The 21,223-nt window shown below is 39.5% G+C and overlaps 1 protein-coding gene across 3 annotated transcripts in view; it reads left to right on the top strand.

Moving 5' to 3' along the window:
* KCNK2 (potassium two pore domain channel subfamily K member 2) overlaps positions 1-20,903 on the top strand; it is a 239,424-nt gene extending 218,521 nt beyond the window's left edge. For 2 of the 3 annotated variants that reach the window (XM_007451285.1, XM_007451287.1), the window contains exon 7: positions 18,666-20,903. In XM_007451285.1, coding sequence (XP_007451347.1) covers positions 18,666-18,983 — 318 coding nt within the window. In that variant the 3' untranslated portion in view covers positions 18,984-20,903. The remainder of the gene's footprint in view (positions 1-18,665) is intronic. The other variant, XM_007451286.1, reaches the window with a different exon arrangement.
* Positions 20,904-21,223: the final 320 nt, after the last annotated feature.

Genomic DNA, 21,223 nt, shown 5'->3' with positions numbered 1-21,223 from the left:
TTTGCTAGTATTCTGTTGAGGATTTTTGCATCTATGTTCATCAGTGATACTGGCCTGTAGTTTTCTTTCTTTGTGACATCCTTGTCTGGTTTCGGTATCAAGGTGATGGTGGCCTCGTAGAAGGAATTTGGGAGTGTTCCTCCCTCTGCTGTATTTTGGAAGAGTTTGAGAAGGATAGGTGTTAGCTCTTCTCTCAATGTCTGATAGAATTCACCTGTGAAGCGATCTGGTCCTGGGCTTTTGTTTGTTGGAAGATTTTTAATTACAGTTTCAATTTAAGTGCTTGTGATTGGTCTGTTCCTATTTTCTATTTCTTACTGATTCAGTCTTGGCAGTTTGTGCATTTCTAAGAAATTGTCCATTTCTTCCAGGTTGTCCATTTTATTGGCATAGTGTTGCTTGTAGTAATCTCTCATGATCTTTGTTATTTCTGCAGTGTCAGTTGTCACTTGTCCTTTTTCATTTCTAATTCTATTGATTTGAGTCTTCTCCCTTTTTTTCTTGATGAGTCTGCCTAATGGTTTATGAATTTTGTTTATCTTCTCAAAGAACCAGCTTTTAGTTTTATTGATCTTTGCTATTGTTTCCTTCATTTCTTTTTCATTTATTTCTGATCTGATTTTTATGATTTCTTTCCTTCTGCTAGTTTTGGGGGTTTTTTTGTTCTTCTTTCTGTATTTGCTTTAGGTGCAAGGTTAGGTTGTTTATTCGAGACGTTTCCTGCTTCTTAAGGTGGGCTTCTATTGCTATAAACTTCCCTCTTAGAACTGCTTTTGCTGCATCCCATAGGTTTTGGGTCATTGTGTCTCCATTGTCATTTGTTTCTAGGTATTTTTTGATTTCCTCTTTGATTTCTTCAGTGATCACTTGGTTATTAAGTAGTGTATTGTTTAGCCTTCATGTGTTTGTATTTTTTACAGATCTTTTCCTGTAATTGATATCTTGTGGTCGGAAAAGATACTTGATACAATTCCAATTTTCTTAAATTTACCAAGGCTTGATTTGTGACCCAAGATTTGATCTATCCTGGAGAGTATTCCATGAGCACTTGAGAAAAATGTGTATTCTGTTGTTTTTGGATGGAGTGTCCTATAAATATCAATTAAGTCCATCTTGTTTAATGTATCCTTTAAAGCTTGTGTTTCCTTATTTATTTTCATTTTGGATGATCTGTCCATTGGTGAAAGTGGGGTGTGAAAATCCCCCACTATGATTGTGTTACTGTCGATTTCCCCTTTTATGGCTGTTAGTATTTGCCTTATGTATTGAGGTGCTCCTATGTTGGGTGCATAAATATTTACAATTGTTATATCTTCCTCTTGGATCAATCCCTTGATCATTATGTAGTGTCCTTCTTTGTCACTTCTAATAGTCTTTATTTTAGTCTGTTTTGTCTGATATGAGAATTGCTACTCCAGCTTTCTTTTGGTTTCCATTTGCATGAAGTATCTTTTTCCATCCCCTTACTTTCAGTCTGTATGTGTCTCTAGGTCTGAAGTGGGTCTCTTGTAGACCGCGAATATATGGGTCTTGTTTCTGTATCCATTCAGCCAATCTGTGTCTTTTGGTGGGAACATTTAGTCCATTTACATTTAAGGTAATTATTGATATGTATGTTTCTATTCCCATTTTCTTAATTGTATGGGTTCGTTATTGTAGGTCTTTTCCTTCTCTTGTGTTTCTTGCCTAGAGAAGTTCCTTTAGTCGTTGTTGTAAAGCTGGTTTGGTGGTGCTGAACTCTCTCAGCTTTTTCTTGTCTGTAAAGGTTTTAATTTCTCCATGAAATCTGAATGAGATCCTTGCTGGGTAGAGTAATTTTGGATGTAAATTTTTCTCCTTCATCACTTTAAATATGTCCTGCCACTCCTTCTGGCTTGCAGAGTTTCTGCTGAAAGATCAGCTCTTAACCTTATGGGGATTCCCTTGTGTGTTATTTGTTGTTTTTCCCTTGCTGCTTTTAATATGTTTTCTTTGTATTTAATTTTTCACATTTTGATTAATATGTGTCTTGGCGTATTTCTCCTTGGATTTATCCTGTATGGGACTCTCTGTGATTCCTGGACTTAATTAAATATGTCCTGTCCCATAATAGGGAAGTTTTCAACTATAATCTCTTGAAATATTTTCTCAGTCCCTTTCTTTCTCTCTTCTTCTTCTGGAACCCCTATAATTCACATGTTGGTGCATTTAATGTTGTCCCAGAGGTCTCTGAGACTGTCCTCAGTTCTTTTCAGTCTTTTTCCTTTTTTCTGCTCTGCAGTAGTTATTTCCACTATTTTATCTTCCAGGTCACTTATCTGTTCTTCTGCCTCAGTTATTCTGCTATTGATCCCATCTAGAGTATTTATAATTTCATTTATTGTGTTGCTCATCGTTGTTTGTTTCATCTTTAGTTCTTCTAGGTCCTTGTTAAATGTTTCTTGCATTTTTCTCTATTTCCAAGATTCTGGATAATCTTTACTATCATTATTCTGAATTCTTTTTCAGGTAGCCTGCATATTTCCTCTTCATTTGTTAGGTCTGGTGGGTTTTTATCTTGCTCCTTCATCTGCTGTATGTTTTTCTATCTTCTCATTTTGCTTATCTTACTGTGTTTGGGGTCTCCTTTTTGCAGGCTGCATGTCCGTAGTTCCCGTTGTTTTTGGTGTCTGTCCCCAGTGGCTAAAGTTGGTTCAGTGGGTTGTGTAGGCTTCCTGGTTGAGGGGACTAGTGCCTGTGTTTGGTGGATGAGGCTGGATCTTGTCTTTCCGGTGGGCAGGTCCACGTCTGGTGGTGAGTTTTGGGGTATCTGTGGACCTATTATGATTTTAGGCAGCCTCTCTGTTAATGAGTGGGGTTGTGTTCCTGTTTTGCTAGTTGTTTGGCATAGGGTGTCCAGCACTAGTTTGCTGGTCGTTGAGTGAAGCTGGGTGCTGGCGTTGAGATGGCGATCTCTGGGAGATTTTCACCGTTTGATATTATGTGGAGCTGGGAGGTCTCTTGTTAACCAGTGTCCTGAAGTTGGCTCCCCCTCCTCAGAGGCACAGCACTGACTCCTGGCTGCAGCACCAAGAGCCTTTCATCCACAGGGCTCAGAATAAAAGGAAGAAAATGTAAAAAGAAAGAATTAGTAGAAGTAGGGAAGGAAGGGAGGGAGGGAGGGAGGGAGGGAGAGAAAGAAAAAAAGAAAGGAAGAAGGGAGGGAGGGAGGAGGGAAGGAAGGAAAAAAGAAGATAAAGTAAAATAAAATAAAGTGAAATATAATAAAGTTATTAAAATAAAAAAATAATTATTAAGAAAAAAAATTTATAAAAAGCAACGAACAGATAGAACCCTAGGACAAATGGTGGAAGCAAAGCGATACAGTCAAAATCTCATACAGCAGCATACACATACACACTCACAAAAAGAGGAAAAAGGGAAAAAAATCATAAATCTTGCTCTCAAAGTCCACCTCCTCAATTTGGGATGATTTGTTGTCTATTCATGTATTCCACAGATGCAGGGTACATCAAGTTGATTGTGGAGCTTTAACCACTGCTTCTGAGGCTGCTGGGAGAGATTTCCCTTTCTCTTCTTTGTTCTCACAGCTCCCGGGGTTCATCTTTGCATTTGACCCCACCTCTGCTTGTGGGTCGCTGGAGGGCGTCTGTTTTTCTCAGGACGGGGTTAAAGGAGCCGCTGATTCGGGGGCTCTGGCTCACTCAGGCCGGGGGGTGGGTATGGAGTGCGGGGCGAGCCTGTGGCGGCAGAGGCAGGCATGATGTTGCACCAGTCTGAGGCGCGCCGTGCGTTCTCCCGGGGAAGTTGTCCCTGGATCCCAGGACCCTGGCAATGGGCCATGGGCTGAACAGGCTCCCCGGAAGGGAAGTGTGGATAGTGACCTGTGCTCTTGCACAGGCTTCTTGGTGGCGGCAGCAGCAGCCTTAGCGTCTCCTGCCCGTGTCTGGGGTCCGCGCTTTTAGCCGCGGCTTGCGCCGGTCTCTGGAGCTCCTTTAAGCAGTTCTCTTAATCCCTTCTCCTCGTGCACCAGGAAACAAAGAGGGAAGAAAAAGTCTCTTGCCTCTTCGGCAGCTCCAGACTTTTCCCCGGACTCCCTCCCGGCTAGCTATGGTGCACTAACCCCTTCAGGCTGTGTTCCCGCAGCCAACCCCAGTCCTCTCCCTGTGCTCCGACCGAAGCCGGAGCCTCAGCTCGCAGCCCCGCCCAACCCAGCGAGTGAGCAGACAAGCCTCTCGGGCTGGTGAGTGCCGGTCGGCACCGATCCCTGTTGCTACCTCTCCTCCGCGGCACCCAAGCTCCCCCCACTCCGCCACCCGCAGCCTCCGCCCGCGAAGGGGCTTCCTAGTGTGTGGAAACCTTTCCTCCTTCACAGCTCCCTCCCACTGGTGCAGGTCCCGACCCTATTCTTTTGTCTCTGTTTTTTCTTTTTTCTTTTGCCCTACCCAGGTACGTGGGGAGTTTTTTGCCTTTTGGGAGGTCTGAGGTCTTCTGCCAGCATTCAGTAGGTGTTCTGTAGGAGTTGTTCCACGTGTAGTTGTATTTCTGGTGTATCTGTGGGGAGGAAGGTGATCTCCACGTCTTACTCTTCCGCCATCTTCCCCTCGTCCCTCCAGCTGTATTTTTAATGTATGTCTTCAGCATTCTCAAAACACCTCATGCTTTAAAGATCTCCAGAACTCTGAGTTTAGGCAATCTGTAGCACTTCTGATGAGAATTTCAGAGACCTCAGGCCATGCTGCCACTAGGTGCCTAGAATCTGTGAGTTATATTCTAGGGAGGAGTGTCCCATTTTTTTCAATTTTATATCACTTATTCTGTATCTGGCATTCTCCTGTAAGCTCTTTAAGTACCTTTGGCAAGCCGTATCATCATCACCAGCCTCATCATCATAATTACTAATTGTGTAGTCCTTTATATTTTAAGAACACAGACCCCACACACATGTACACACACATGCACACACACAAGACTTGTTTCTCCTGTGAAATAGATTATTATGACCTTATTTTATAGATAAGGAATCTGAAACTCAAAAAAGGTTAAATTGCTCACCTGTAGGCACACAGGTAAGTGACAGAGCTGGAACTGGAGGTTTCTTCCCACCTCCTGCTAACCCCTCTTTCCTCTGTTTTCTGACATTTTCAGCTGCAGCCCTATGACCTCCTGAGATTGCCTTTCCACCCTTGGAAACTCCAGAGAAATTAGAAAAAAAAATGTCCCCCAAAGTGGTATTCTACCAGCCTCTGCCAGAGATTTAGTGCAATTAAAGATAAGAAAGTAAAAAGTTATGGATTAAGACAAGTCTGAGCTTTCCTTGCATTTAGCCTTTTCCTAGTTTGCAGGAATCACTAATTTGTGGAAACACCTGGCTCTACAGAACGCTGTGTGTGTGTGTCATTAGTGCAACCTGAGAGATCATGGTGACTTTGTGAAACCTGTGTCTGGAGAAAAATCAGATCAAGTCTAAGGAAGGTTTTCATTCTTCCTTCAATTTATCCTGACCAGTTAAATTTCATATCGCAATAGAGAGATGAGTAAAATTTCTAAAGAATTTTCTGTGCAGGTGCCAAGATCTAGTGCTTTTTGCTGTGAACGACAGAGGTTACCTAAGTGTGCAGAAAGGAAATAGTGGCGTGACTGGGAACCCAGAGTCTGAAAACAGTAGGGATTAGATGGAAATTTCAGTGTCCTCAAAATCTGAAAATATATGTCTTTTGACCCAGTGTTTCCACTTCTAGTAATACTTGAACACATCAGCAAAGGTATGGTTATAAGAATGTTCACTGAAGTATTATTTTCCATAGCGAAAACAAACAAACAAACAAAAACCAAATCCATATTCATCAATAGGGGCATGCCACATCCATCATCCCGTGGAGTGCTAGGCAGCTGGTAGAAACTATGAGGTAGTATAATGAGTACTAAATGGGAAAAATGACTAAAATTGGTTAAGTGGGAAAAAAAAGCCATTTGCAAAACAATGTGGTTAATATAAGACCACTTTTGCAAAAATATTAATGATCATCAAAATGGAAGAGGAATAAAGTAAGGTTAGCACAGAGAAGAAAAACAAGTGGCAGTATGTGTGCTACACTGTGTCTCACTGTTATCATTGAGATGTGAGATTACAGAGAACTTGAATTTGGGGTGATATATTCATTCATTTCACAGGTATTTCTTAGAAGCCAGCTACATACCAGGTACTGTCTAGGTGCTGAGGATATTCATAGAACTTACATCCTAATTGGAGGAGATAGAAAATTAGCAAATAAATGTATTAACATTTGAATTTTGGGTAAGCAAAGTCTATTATTATTAACAATAAGATTTTATTATTGAAGTATAGTTGATTTACAATGTTGTGTTAGTTTCAGGTGTACAGCAAAGTGATCCAGTTGTACATACATATATATATTCTTTTTCAGATTCTTTTCTTTTATAGGTTATTACAAAATATTGAGTATAATTCCCTGTGCTATATAATAAGTCCTTGTTGGTTATCTATTTCATATATAGTAGTGTGTATCTGTTAATCCCAAACTCCTAATTTATCCTTCCCACCTTCTTGTTTTCTGTGTCTGTGGATCTATTTCTGTTTTGTAAATAAGTTCATTTGTATCATTTTTTAAGATTTCACTTAAGCAATATCATATGATATTTGTCTTTGGCTTACTTAGCATGATAACTTCTAGGTCCATTCATATTGCTGAAAATAGCATTATTTAGTTCATTTTTATGGCTGAGTAATATTCCATTGTATATATGTGTGTATATATGTATATACATGTACATATATGTGTGTATATATGTATATGCATGTGTGTGTGTGTGTATACACACACACACACACACACACACACACCACATCTAATAAGAAAATATTTTTAAGGTAAAAATATGAGAAGACCATTACCAAAGAAAAAGGGAGGCAGATCCTATGAAGGTCAGTGGCCTTACTGGAGGTAAAAGTTTGTTAACCAAAACAAAGCTAATGGAAGCAACTCAACAAGTGGTTGATCTCCAAAATATACAAACAGCTCACGCACTCAATATCAAAAAAGCAAACAACACAATCAAAAATGGGCAGAAGAGCTGAAGAAACATTTCTCCAAAGAAGATATACAGAGAGCTAAAAAGGACATGAAAAGAGGCTCAACTTCACTAATTATTAGAGAAAGGCAAATCAAAACTACAATGAGGTATCACCTCACACCAGTCAGAATGGCCATCATCAAAAAATCTACAAACAATAAATGCTGGAGAGGGTGTGGATAAAAGGAAACCCTCCTACACTGTTGGTGGGAATGTAAATTGGTGCATCCACTATGGAGAACAGTATGGAGGTTCCTTGAAAAACTAAAAATAGAGCTACCATATGATCCAGCAATCCCACAACTGGGCATATATCTGGAGAAAACCATAGTTCGAAAAAATACATGACCCCAGTGTTCATTGCAGCACTATTTACAATAGCCAAGACAAGGAAGCAACCTAAATGTCCATCAACAGAGGAATGGATAAAGATGTAGTACATATATTCAATGGAATATTACTCAGCCATAAAAAAGAATGAAATAATGCCATTTGCAGAAACATGGATGGACCTAGAAATTGTCATACTGAATGAAGTAAGTCAACAGAGAAAGACAAATATCATATGATTTCGCTTATATGTGGAATCTTAAAGAAATGGTACAAATGAACTTATTTACAAAACAGAAATAGAGTCACAGATGTAGAAAACGAACTTATGCTTACCAAGGGGGAAGGGGGAGAGGGATAAATTGGGAGTTTGGGATTGACATATACACACTACAATATATAAAACAGATAACTAATAAGAACCTACTGTGTAGCACAGGGAACTCAATACTTTGTAATGATCTATATGGGAAAAGAATCTAAAAAAGAGTGGATATATGTATATGTATAACTGACTCACTTTGCTGTACAGCAGAAACTAACAGAACATTGTAAATCAACTATACGCAATAAAAATCAATTAAAAAAATAATAGACCTAATTTTAGGTTCATAAGTTCAGACAGTGCCTCCAGACTTCAGGCATGATTGAGCGGCTTGCTCAGATGGATGTCCTTTAAGTGATTATTTCTCATTACACACTTGTATGTGGGAGGAAATTGAATATAGTTGTTGATTCTTATACTTTTCAAAGACATTTATTTAAACAAAAATGTAGATTCTTAGCTGTTCCCTTTATAATATTAACCTTACTACTAAGATAAGCTCATCATAGAAAACAGTATATTAGTATTTGTTCTTTTTACACTTAGAAAATTATGAATTCTCAAATATAACAGATTAATTCCTCTTTAATAAGATCACTGGCAAGGTGGGGATAAAAGTCAGATAGAAATGTTTAGTTTTCATCAATAATTACTGTTTTATTTTATTTCATTTTTTAACATCTTTATTGGAGTATAATTGCTTTACAGTGGTGTGTTAGTTTCTGCTTTATAACAAAGTGAATCAGCTATACATATACATATATCCCCATATCTTCTCCCTCTTGCATCTCCCTCCCACCCTCCCTATCCCACCCCTCTAGGTGGTCACAAAGTAACAAGCTGATCTCCCTGTGCTATGCGGCTGCTTCCCACTAGCAACCTGTTTTACATTTGGCAGTGTAAATATGTCCATGCCACTCCCTCACTTCATCCCAGCTTACCCTTCTCACTCCCTGTGTCCTAAAGTCCATTCTCTACATCTGCATCTTTATTCTGGTCCTGCCCCTAGGTTCTTCTGAACCTTTTTTTTTTCTTTTTTTAGATTCCATATATGTGTGTTAGCATACAGTATTTGTTTTTCTCTTTCTGATGTAGTTCACTCTGTCTGACAGACTGTAGGTTGATCCATCTCACTACACATAACTGAATTTCATTTCTTTTATGGCTGAGTAATATTCCATTGTATATATGTGCCACATCTCCTTTATCCATTCATCTGTTGATGGACACTTAGGTTGCTTCCATGTCCTGGCTATTGTAAATAGAGCTGCAGTGAACATTATGGTACATGACTCTTTATGAATTATAGTTTTCTCAGGGTATATGCCCAGTAGTGGGATTTCTGGGTCATATGGTAGTTCTATTTTTAGTTTTTAAAGGAACCTCCATACTGTTTTCCATAGTGGCTGTATCAATTTACATTCCCAACAACAGTGCAAGAGGGTTCCCTTTTCTCCACACCCTCTCCAGAATTTTTTGTTTGTAGATTTTTTGGTGATGGCCATTCTGACTGGTGTGAGGTGATACCTCATTAGAGTTTTGATTTGCATTTCTCTAATGATCAGGGATGTTGAGTGTCCTTTCATGTGTTTGTTGGCAATCTGTATATTTTCTTTGGAGGAATGTCTGTTTAGGTCTTCTGCCCATTTTTGGATTGGGTTATTTGTTTTTTTTTTTTTTTTGATATTGACCTGCACTAACTGCTTGTAAATTTTGGAGATTAATCCGTTGTCACTTGCTTCGTTTGCAAATATTTTCTCCAATTCTGAGGGTTGTCTTTTGGTCTTGTTTATCATTTCCTTTGCTGTGCAAAAACTTTTAAGTTTCATTAGGTCCCATTTGTTTTTGTTTTTATTCCATTTTTCTAGAAGGTGAGTCAAAAAGATCTTCCTGTGATTTATGTCATAGAGTATTCTGCCTGTGTTTTCCTCTAAGAGTTTTATAATGTCTGGCCTTAAATTTAGGTCTTTAATACATTTTGAGTTTATTTTTCTGTATGGTGTTAGGGAGTGTTCTAATTTCATTCTTTTACATGTAGCTGTCCAGTTTTCCCAGCACCACTTATTGAAGGGCTGTCTTTTCTCCATTGTATATTCTTGCCTCTTTTATCAAAAATAAGGTGACCATATGTGCATGGGTGTATCTCTGGGCTTTCTATCCTGTTCCATTGATCTATATTTCTGTTTTTGTGCCAGTACCATTACTATCTTAATTACTGTAGCTTTGTAGTAGAGTCTGAAATCAGGGAGCCTGATCCCTCCAGCTCCATTTTTCTTTCTCAAGATTGCTATGGCTGTTCAGGGTCTTTTGTGTTTCCATACAAACTGTGAAATATTTTTTCTAGTTCTGTGAAAAATGCCAGTGGTAGTTGATAGGGACTGCATTGAATCTGTAGATAGCTTTGGGTAGTATAGTCATTTTCACAATGTTGATTCTTCCAATCCAAGAACATGGTATATTTCTCAGTCTATTTGTATCATCTGTAATTTCATCAGTGTCTTACAGTTTTCTGAGTACAGGTCTTTTGTCTCCTTAGGTAAGTTTATTCCAAGGTATTTTATTCTTTCCGTTGCAATGGTAAATGGGAGTGTTTGCTTGATTTCACTTTCAGATTTTTCATCATTAGTGTATAGGAATGCCAGAGATTTCTGTGCATTAATTTTGTATCCTGCTACTTTACCAAATTCATTGATTAGCTCTAGTAGTTTTCTGGTAGCATCTTTAGGGTTCTCTATGTATAGTATCATGTTATCTGCAAACAGTGACAGCTTTACTACTTTTCTGATTTGTATTCCTTTTATTTCTGTTTCTTCTCTGATTGCTATGGCTAAAACTTCCAAAACTATGTAAAATATTAGTGATAAGAGTGGACAACCTTGTCTTGTTCCTGATCTTAGAGGAAATGATTTCAGTTTTTCACCATTGAGAATGAAGTTGGCTGTGGGTTTGTCATATATGGCCTTTATTATGTTGAGGTAAGTTCCCTCTATGCGTACTTTCTGGAGGGTTTTTTATCATAAGTGGGTGTTGAATTTTGTTGAAAGCTTTTTCGCCATCTATTGAGATGATCATATGGTTTTTCTCTTTCATTTGTTAATTGATTGATTTGCGTACATTGATTTATTTGAGTATATTGAAGAATCCTTGCACTCCTGGGATAAACGCCACTTGATCATGGTGTATGATCCTTTTAATGTGCTGTTGGATTCTGTTTGCTAGTATTTTGTTGAGTATTTTTGCATCTATGTTCATCAGTGATATTGGCCTGTAGTTTTCTTTCTTTGTGACATCCTTGTCTGGTTTTGGTATCAGGGTGATGGTGGCCTCGTAGAATGAGTTTGGGAGTGTTCCTCCCTCTGCTATATTTTGGAAGAGTTTGAGAAGGATAGGTGTTAGCTCTTCTCTAAATGTTTGATAGAATTCGCCTGTGAAGCCATCTGGTCCTGGGCTTTTGTTTGTTGGAAGATTTTTAATCACAGTCTCAATTTCAGTGCTGTGATTGGTCTGTTTATATTTTCTATTTCTTCCTGGTTCAGTCTCAGAAGGCTGTGCATTTCTAAGAATTTGTCCATTTCTTCCAGGTTGTCCATTTTATTGAAATAGAGTTGCTTGTAGTAATGTCTCATGATTTTTTTTATTTCTGCAGCGTCAGTTGTTACTTCTCCTTTTTCATTTCTAATTCTGTTGATTTGAGTCTTCTCCCTTTTTTTCTTGATGAGTCTGGCTAATGGTTTATCAATTTTATCTTCTCAGAGAACCAGCTTTTAGTTTTATTGACCTTTGCTGTTGTTTCTTTCATTTGTTTTCCATTTATTTGTGATCTGATCTTTATGATTTCTTTCCTTCTGCTAACTTTGGGGTTTTTTTGTTTTTCTCTAATTGCTTTAGATGTAAGGTTAGGTCGTTTGAGATGTTTCTTGTGTCTTGAGGTAGGATTGTTTTGCTATAAACTTCCCTTTTAGAACTGCTTTTGCTGCGTCCCATAGGTTTTGGGTTGTCGTGTTTTGTCATTTGTTTCTAGGTATTTTTTACTTTCCTCTCGGATATCTTCAGTGGTCTCTTGGCTTTATAGTAGTGTGTTGTTTAGCCTCCATGTGTTTGTATTTTTTACAGATTTTTTCCTGTAATTGATATCTAGTCTCATAGTGTTGTGGTCGGCAAAGATACTTGATACGATTTAAATTTTCTTAAATTTACCAAAGCTTCATTTGTGACCCAAGATATGATCTATCCTGGAGAATGTTCCATGAGCACTTGAGAAGAAAGTGTATTCTGTTGTTTTTGGATGGAATGTCCTATAAATATCAATCAAGTCCATTCTGTTTAATATATCATTTAAAGCTTGTGTTTCCTTATTTATTTTCATTTTAGATGATCTGTCCATTGGTGAAAGTGGGGTGTTAAAGTCCCGTACTATGATTGTGTTACCGTCAATTTCCCCTTTTATTGCTGTTAGTATTTGCCTTATATATTGAGGTGTTCCTATGTTGGGTGCATAAATATCTACAATTGTTATATCTTCTTCTTGGATTGATCCCTTGATCATTATGTAGTGTCCTTCTTTGTCTCTTGTAATAGTCTTTGTTGTAAAGTCTATTTTGTCTGATATGAGAATTGCTACTCCCATTTTCTTTTGATTTCCATTTGCATGGAATATCTTTTTCCATCCCCTCACTTTCAGTCTGTATGTGTCCCTAGGTCTGAAGTGGGTCTCATGTACACAGCATATGTATGGGTCGTGTTTTTGTATCCATTCAGCCAGTCTATGTCTTTTGGTGGGAGCATTTAATCCATTTATATTGAAGGTAGTTATTGACATGTATGTTCTTATTATCATTTTCTTGTTTGGCTTTTGTTATTGTAGGTCTTTTCCTTCTTTTGTTTCTCCTGCCTAGAGAAGTTCCTTTAGCATTTGTTGTAGAGCTGGTTTGGTGGTGCTGAACTCTCTCAGCTTTTGCTTTTCTGTAAATGTTTTAATTTCTCTGTTGAATCCGAATGAGATCCTTGTTGGGTAGAGTAATCTTGGTTGTAGGTTTTTCCCTTTCATCACTTTAAATATGTCCTGCCACTCTCTTCTGGCTTGCAGTGTTTCTGCTGAAAGGTCAGCTGTTAATCTTATGGGGATTCCCTTGTATGTTATTATTTTCTTTTCCCTTAATGCTTTTAATATCTTTTCTTTATATTTAATTTTTGATAGTTTGATTAATATGTGTCTTGGTGATTTCTCCTTGCATTTATCCTGTATGGGACTCTCTGTGCTTCCTGGAGTTGATTATCTCCTTTCTCATATTATGGAATTTTTCAACTATAATCTCTTCTTAGTCCATTTATTTTTCTCTTCTTCTTCTGGGACCCCTATAATTTGAATTTTAGTGCATTTAATGTTGTCCCAGAGGTCTCTGAGCTGTTCTGAATTCTTTTCATTCTTTTTTCTTTATTCTGCTCTGCTGTAGTTATTACCACTATTTTTAAAAAATTAATTAATTTTTGGCTGTGTTGCGTCTTCGTCTCTGTGCAAGGGCTTTCTCTAGTTACAGCAAGCACGTGCGGGCCTCTCAGTATCGCGGCCTCTCTTGTTGCAGAGCACAAGCTCCAGACGCACAGGCTCAGTAGTTGTGGCTCACGGGCCCAGTTGCTCCACAGTATGTGGGATCTTCCCAGACCACGGCTCAAACCCGTGTCCCTTGCATTGGCAGGCAGATTCTCAACCACTGCACCACCAGGGAAGCCCTGTTTCCACTATTTTATCTTCCAGGTCACTTATCCATTCTTCTGCCTCAGTTATTCTGCTATTGATTCCTTCTAGAGAACTTTAAATTTCATTTATTGTGTTGTTCATCATTGTTTGCTCTTTAGTTCTTCTAGGTCCTTGTTAAATGTTTCTTGTATTTTCTCCATTCTATTTCCAAGATTTTGGATCACCTTTACTATTATTACTCTGAATTCTTTTTCAGGTGGACTATTTCCTCTGCATTTGTTTGGTCTGATGGGTTTTTACCTTGCTCCTTCAGCTGCTGTGTGCTTCTCTGTCTTCTCATTTTGGTTAACTTACTGTGTTTGGGGTCTCCTTTTCACAGGCTGCTGGTTCATAGTTCCTGTTGTTTATGGTGTCTGCCCTCAGTGCCTAAGGTTGGTTTTGTGGGTTGCGTAGGCTTCCTGGTAGAGGGGACTGGTGCCTTTGTGGTGGATGAGGCTGGATCTTGTCTTTCTGGTGGGCAGGACTGTGTCCAGTGGTGTGTTTTGGGGTGCCTGTGACCTTATTTCGATTTTAGGCAGCTTCTCTGCTGATGGGTGGTTTTGTGTTCCTGTCTTGCTTGTTGTTTGGCATAGGGTGTCCAGCACTGTAGCTTGCTGGTTGTTGAGTGGAGCTGGGTCTTAGCGTTGAGATGGAGATCTGTGGGAGGGCTTTCACCATTTGATATTATGTGGAGCCGGGATGTCTCTAGTGGACCAATGTCCTGAACTTGGCTCTCCCACCTCAGTGGCACAGGCCTGACACCTGGCCTGAGCACCCAAGACCCTGTCAGCCACATGGCTCAGAAGAAAAGTGAGAAAAAAATGAATGAAAGAAAAATATAAAATTATTAAAATAAAAAAATTATTAAAAGTAAAAATTAAAAAGTAATAAAAAAAGAGCAACCAAACCAAAAACAAATCCTCCAATGATAACCGGCGCTAAAAAGTATACTAAAAGCAAAAACAAAACCAAAAACGGACAGACAGAATCCTAGGAGAAATGGTAAAAGCAAAGCTATACAGGCAGAATCACACAAAGAAGTATACATAAACACACTCACAAAAAGAGAAAAGGGGAAAAAAATATATATATATATATAAAGGAAGAAAGCAACCAAATCAATAAACAAATCTACCAAGGATAATAAACTCTAAATAGTAAACTAAGATAAACATAAAACCAAAACGAATTACATACAGAAAGCAAACCCCAAGTCTACAGTGCTCCCAAAGTCCACCACCTCAGTTTGGGGATAGTTTGTTGTCTATTCAGGTATTCCAGTGATGCAGGGAACATCAATTTGATTGTGCATATTTTTTTTTTTTTTTTGCGGTACGCGGGCATCTCACTGTTGTGGCCTCTCCCGTTGTGGAGCACAGGCTCCTGATGCGCAGGCTCAGTGGCCATGGCTCACGGGCCCAGCTGCTCCGCGGCATGTGGAATCTTCCCGGACTGGGGCACGAACCGGTGTCCCCTGCATCAGCAGGCGGACTCTCAACCACTGCGCCACTAGGGAAGCCCTGATTGTGCAGATTTAATCTGCTGCTCCTGAGGCTGCTGGGATAAATATCCCTTTCTCTTCTTTGTTCTCACAGCTCCTGGGTTTCAGCTTTGGATTGGCCCCGCCTCTGCATGTAGGTCACCTGAGTGCATCTGTGCTTCACTCAGACAGGATGGGGTTGAAGCAGCAGCTGATTAGGGGGCTCTGGCTCACTCAGGCTAGGGGGGAGGGAGGGGTACGGAATGTGGGGTGAGCCTGCAGCGGCCGAGGCCGGTGTGACATTGCAACAGCCTGAGGCGTGCCATGTGTTCTTCCAGGGAAGTTGTCTCTGGATCAGGGGACCCTGGCAGTGGTGGGTTGCACAGGCTCCCGGGAGGGGAGGTATGGATAGTGACCTGTGCTTGCACACAGGCTTCTTGGTGGCTGCAGCAGCAGCCGTAGCGTCCCATGCCTGTCTCTGGTGTCTGCACGGATAGCTGCGGCTCGCGCCCATCTCTGGAGCTCATTTAGGTGGTGCTCTGAATTCCCTCTCCTCGTGCACCCCGAAACAATGGTCTTTTGCCTCTTAGGCATGTCCAGACTTTTTCCCAGACTCCCTCCTGGCTAGCTGTGGCATATTAGCCCCCTTTAAGCTGTGTTCATGCAGCCAGCCCCAGCAGTCCTCTCCCTGGAATCCAACCTCCGAAGCCTGAGCCTCAGCTTCCAGCCCCGCCCGCCCTGGCGGGTGAGCAGACAAGCCTCTCGGGCTGGTGAGTGCCGGTCGGCCCTGATCCTCTGTGCGGGAATCTCTCCTCTGTGCCCTCCGCACCCCTGTTGCTGCGCTTTCCTCCGCGGCTCCGAAGCTCCCCCTGCGCCCCCCCATCTCCACCAGTGAAGGGGCTCCTAGTGTGTGGAAACTTTCCCTCCTTCACGGCTCCCTCCCAGAGGTGCAGGTCCCATCCCTGTTCTTTTGTCTCTGTTTTTTCTTTTGCCCTACCCAGGTACGTGGGGAGTTTCTTGCCTTTTGGGAGGTCTGAGGTCTTCTGCCAGCGTTCAGTCGATGTTCTGTAGGAGTTGTTCCACACGTAGATGTATTTCTGATGTATTGTGGGGAGGAAGATGATCTCTACATCTTACTCCTCTGCCATCTTGAAGATCTCCTACTGTTTTATTTTAAATAGCAAATTTCACACTGCTCAGGATTATCTGTACTGTAAACTAGAAGAATTTAATAACATGTTGGACAATGATTAACTGTATTGTTCAAGACCATATTAATCAGGTTTTCTCTTTGTGTTTGTGCACCATGTTTAAGCAGGCTGCAATTTTCCATCTTTAAAATTAAATTGAAACTGGTAGAGAAACAACTGAATCTCTTAACTGTTTATGTTAAAATATTATTTTGAAACTTTCTTGATAGTGTTTACTTATTAATTCAATGCAATTCATGAAGTTTCTCCTCAGTGCCTTCTCTATTCCAGACACTAGATGTTTTATATACACCAATTAATGTAGTATAGACTCCGAACTCAAGAATGCTTAGTCTAATCAAAAAGACAGCTAGGTATATAGAAAAAGAATATCAACAGTTGGAGGGTTTATTTATAAGTGCATTTGGAGTGATTCAGCATTTTTTACTACTGATTTTCTAACCAGAGAGTCCCCCCAAAGCAGAATTAAAAATTAAATAATTGCTTTTAGAGCTAAGTACAGTCATACACAGTCCCTTATGGGAACAGTAAGAATCTTCAGGCTGAATCACTATAAATTTAGCACTTCTTTCCCTGCAAGTTCCCTTTAAGTTGCCTCAGTGATTAAGAAATGCTTGATCTTGCCAGTTATGCATGCCACAGAGTTCTCATTTTTCCAGTTTGCTTTTTTCAGAACCAGACCCAGAAAACAAGCAATTATTTCTTGCTAGGTCAGTACAAGTGGGAAATAAAAGACCTTTATAAAATAAAAGTAGATCATCAAATGTGTGCATGTATGTGATTATGGATGGATGAGGAAGAGTTGGTCTGCCATGTGCCACCTTCTAAGGATATTTGAACAGTTTTCATACACACACATACAAACATATCTATGACCATCTGAGTGCACCTATACATCATGTTGAAGTAGACGTACATACATATGCTCTCTTATAAATCAGATTTTCAGTATAAATATTTAGAACCGGACTTTGTCCGATCAAGCTGCTATAACAAAATACCACACACTGGGGACCTTATAAACAGCATTGATTTCTCACAGTTCTAGAGATTCAAGATCACAGTGCCAACATGACGGAGTGAGGACTCTTCCTGGTTTGTAGACAGAGCCTTCTTACTGTGTCCTCACATGGTGGAAGGGGTGAGGGATTTCTCTGGAACCTCTTTTGTAAGAGTGCTGATCTCATTCATGAAGGCTTCACTTCATGACTTAAGCACCTCCCTAAGGCCCCACCTCCTAATATAATCACCTTTGCAGTTAGTATTTCAACATATGAATTTTCAGGAGACACCAACGTTCAGACTATAGCAGAAACCATCAGTTTCTGATCACATCAAAATTTAAAACAAAAAGCGACAGAGGTAAAATAAAACAAAACAAAGCAGTAGTTATTTGCTTGCCAGGTAAAAAGGAGCCCATTTCACTTAAAAATTGAGTTCTGTGGAGCTCCCTAATCCGAGAGCAGAAGTGCTAGCAATAGGGAATGGGGGAGTTGTTCCACGTTAGGAGATTATTCTAAGAGATATCCTAGATTACTAAATTCTAGTTGGTTAAGAAAAAGATTATAAAGTTTCCCGTGGGATGGGTCATTATTCTGTTTTAGGTCACTAAAGTGCAGATATAATTTTAAAGAGGTCAAAGAAAACATTATGCACATGCTTAGCACTTGGCAAAGCCCACAATGATAACTATACAGTGATGGGCTCTTGCAGTTGAAGTGCATTACCCAGCCATCCTGCTAGGTGTGTGCAGTGAAGATGCCTGTTCCACAGCTGAGGAAATGGCAGCTCAGACAGGTTAACTTCACTAATTCCACAAACATTCATTGAGAAACTATTCCTTGGACTTAATCATTCTCCAAATGGGCCTCAAAATGAACTTGCCAGGCCTTGTTTATTTGCTTTCTCTGGAATCAGAAACAAAGTATTTTATTGCTTATTTAGTAAATAGAGGATTTCTAAATGACCAGTATGGGGTTGGAGTCAAAGTTCTTGCACACACCATTTCTGCTCTCTAAAATCTCTGTTTATATCCTGAGCAAACAGCATCACTGCTATGAGAACCAACCAGGTCACCTGGGTTCACACTCCAGGCTCTTTTACTCTGTCTTGCTGCTTCTCCTATGTCTTATTGCCTTCTCTACATTCAAATACTTCTTTAAATTACAGATTAAAAAAGAAACAGAGCTTTAAAAAGTTAGAGACTGCCTTTTGATCAGAAGTTTCAATGACAGGATTTGTTTCCCAAAACAAGGGCATCTAGTACCTCTAATATAATTTGGTTAATAGAGTTTAAGCTCACAGATTCATTTTTAGAGTCATATCTATATAAAATGGAAGCTTGTTCCTCACAACTTGCCTAAGTACCTCAATTCTCAGACCTCTCATATTACAAAAGGCTACAGTGTTCTTTTCAAAACCCCCACATACAGTGATCAGAAGGTAAAGCACACAAAACATTGACTGTCCTGTTGGTGTCTCTGTCATTTCTCTGCGTGCATATTCCAGGTGGGAGAGTTTAGAGCCCATGCCGCTGAGTGGACAGCCAACGTCACGGCCGAATTCAAGGAAACCAGGAGGCGGCTGAGTGTGGAGATTTACGACAAGTTCCAGCGTGCCACCTCCATAAAGCGGAAGCTCTCCGCAGAACTGGCTGGAAACCACAACCAGGAGCTGACTCCCTGTAGGAGGACCCTGTCAGTGAACCACCTCGCCAGCGAGAGGGATGTCTTGCCTCCCTTACTGAAAACTGAAAGTATCTATTTGAACGGACTGACGCCACACTGTGCGGGCGAGGAAATTGCTGTTATTGAGAACATTAAATAGCCCTCTCTCTGAAGAGCCCTAGGCATAGCCATAGGTGAGGACTTCTATATGCTCTTTTTGACTGTTGTTGGTAGTGTTTTTTAAATTGTGCATGAGCTCCAAAAAGGAAAAAAAAAAAAAAAAAGATACACCTATCATGGTCATCTACCATCAAGAGAATTTGAATTCTGAGCCAGCACTATCTTTTTGATGATTCTTGTTGAATGGGTCCACTTTCTTTGACCAGTGGAATAAAACAATGTCTGATGCCTTTTTGTGCCCAGACTGTTTTCCTCTCTCTTTTCCAAATGTGCCAAAAGGCCTCAGAATGAATTATAATTGTTTCCGGTAATAATGTAGCTTTGAGGGATCAGTCCTTAACTTTTCAGGGTCTACCTAACTGAGCCTAGATTATGGACCATTTATGGATGACAACATTTTTTTGTAAATGGCAAGAAATTCTTATGCAGAAATTTTCTGTCAGTGCCTTATCTTACGAAGAAACAGAACCTCTCTAGCTAATGTGTGGTTTCTCCTTCCCCGCCCCACCCCTAGGCTCAACTCCGCAGTCCTTTACCCCACAACTCCTGTTTGAATACCATACCTTGCTGGAAACAGTGTGTAAAATGACCGGAGTGATGATGCCCGAAGAAGGAACAGATGCCAAATTAGATGGACATTGAAGCAACACTCAGAAACCCTAGCGTTAAAGGCACTGCAGAGAAATGAGGTGCAAAGACGGCCCCTCTGAGTATTTATTTGACTCAGGTACCAATGGTACATATATATAGTGTAATTATTACCAGGCCAGTAAAATTGACTGCTCTCAATCAGTCCCTTTTTTCCTGGCAGTATTTAAAATTTATCACTTTTGACTAACTATATATACATCTTTCAATGGTGGAAGAAGAAAAGCCATATAAATATATATATATATATCCATATATATACATAAATGATCTGACAAAACTATGAAAATGGATATTCTTGAAGGCGAATTTAGACAGTTGGTGTGAATTGCCATTTGGATGAAAAGAAGATAGTAAAACAATGTGTTACAAGCATTTGCTAATAAACATTGTACTGCCAGCATCTATTTGCTTTTTGATGTATGAAAAGCTCATGATTTTCTTTCCTTGGGTAACTTTTGCCAGATGCGGGGAGGGAATGTAGGAGGCAGAGTTGGGCACAGTCCTAACCTTCTGTGGGTGTACCTCTGGAGTTGTGGCTGAGTGTGAGAGCAGAGTTGAAACTGGGATCACTGTGATTTTGCACATGGAAAAATGCAGATTGCAGGCATAATTCATCTCTGACATTAGAGAAAAAGCTGTTATAGCACAATTTAAATCTTGAGAGATTTTTTTTTAAAGATAGAAAAGGCTGTTAATCCTCTTTAGTTTAATTTTATATCTTGCAACTCTTTGGATGTTTGTTTTCAAGATTCAGAAGATTTTCAAGATTCAGAAGAAATTCAGTAAAGGCACCTAGTAGATTGCTACTCTCTTTCTTTTATTTTCATACACAGATCTGCTGTACATTGTAAATATAATTTGTAAAATGCAGAAAGAAAATGATTTCCCTAAATATAATTGCAAGACATTACTTTTATTCTTGGGGGTCAGGGGTGTATCTGAATAAGTGGCATTCGGATTAGGGTCTTAAAAAATAAACCCAGGATCTTAAAAAAAAAACAACTTAATAGATGCTTATTTTCCAAAATTTAAATTTAAGCTAGAAATGTAAATATTCAGTTAACTTGTTGAAGGTACTTTTATAAACTTAAAAAATTCTAACCAAAATTTTAGAAAGTCAGTCAGACTCTTTTAGAAGAAAAGCTACACCCATTTCCTCAATAACTGTTCTGAAAGCTCATATGGTGGAATGCACCATGTATAAACTGTGAATTGTATTGACAAATAAAGTTTGTAATTAAAGCCGGCATTTTCTGAGTCTCCTGCTTGCTGCTGAGGATTTAGATCTGATTCTGGCTGTGCAGAACTCCAGAACTCTACTTTTCATGCTGAGTTTTTGTGGCTCCTTTGTTCACAGTATTCAAGAAATATTTTTGATGCAGTATTACTACCCTTGTTAAATACATGCAGATGTTCTTCTTGGTGGCTGTTAATCAAAAGTAAAACCCTGATATTTCACTTTTAAAATATGATATTTTAAAGAGCATATAAAAGATGGTTTCTATTAAATTATATCAATATCTTAAATCATTGTTAGGCCTTGTCTTGACGCTGAAGTAATTGGAATGC

The sequence above is a fragment of the Lipotes vexillifer genome, unplaced genomic scaffold (assembly GCF_000442215.2).
Source record: "Lipotes vexillifer unplaced genomic scaffold, Lipotes_vexillifer_v1.1 scaffold570, whole genome shotgun sequence".
Taxonomy (NCBI): domain Eukaryota; kingdom Metazoa; phylum Chordata; class Mammalia; order Artiodactyla; family Lipotidae; genus Lipotes; species Lipotes vexillifer.
The sequence above is the reverse complement of the archived record's forward strand: the minus strand, read 5'-3'. Positions and strand labels throughout refer to the sequence as shown.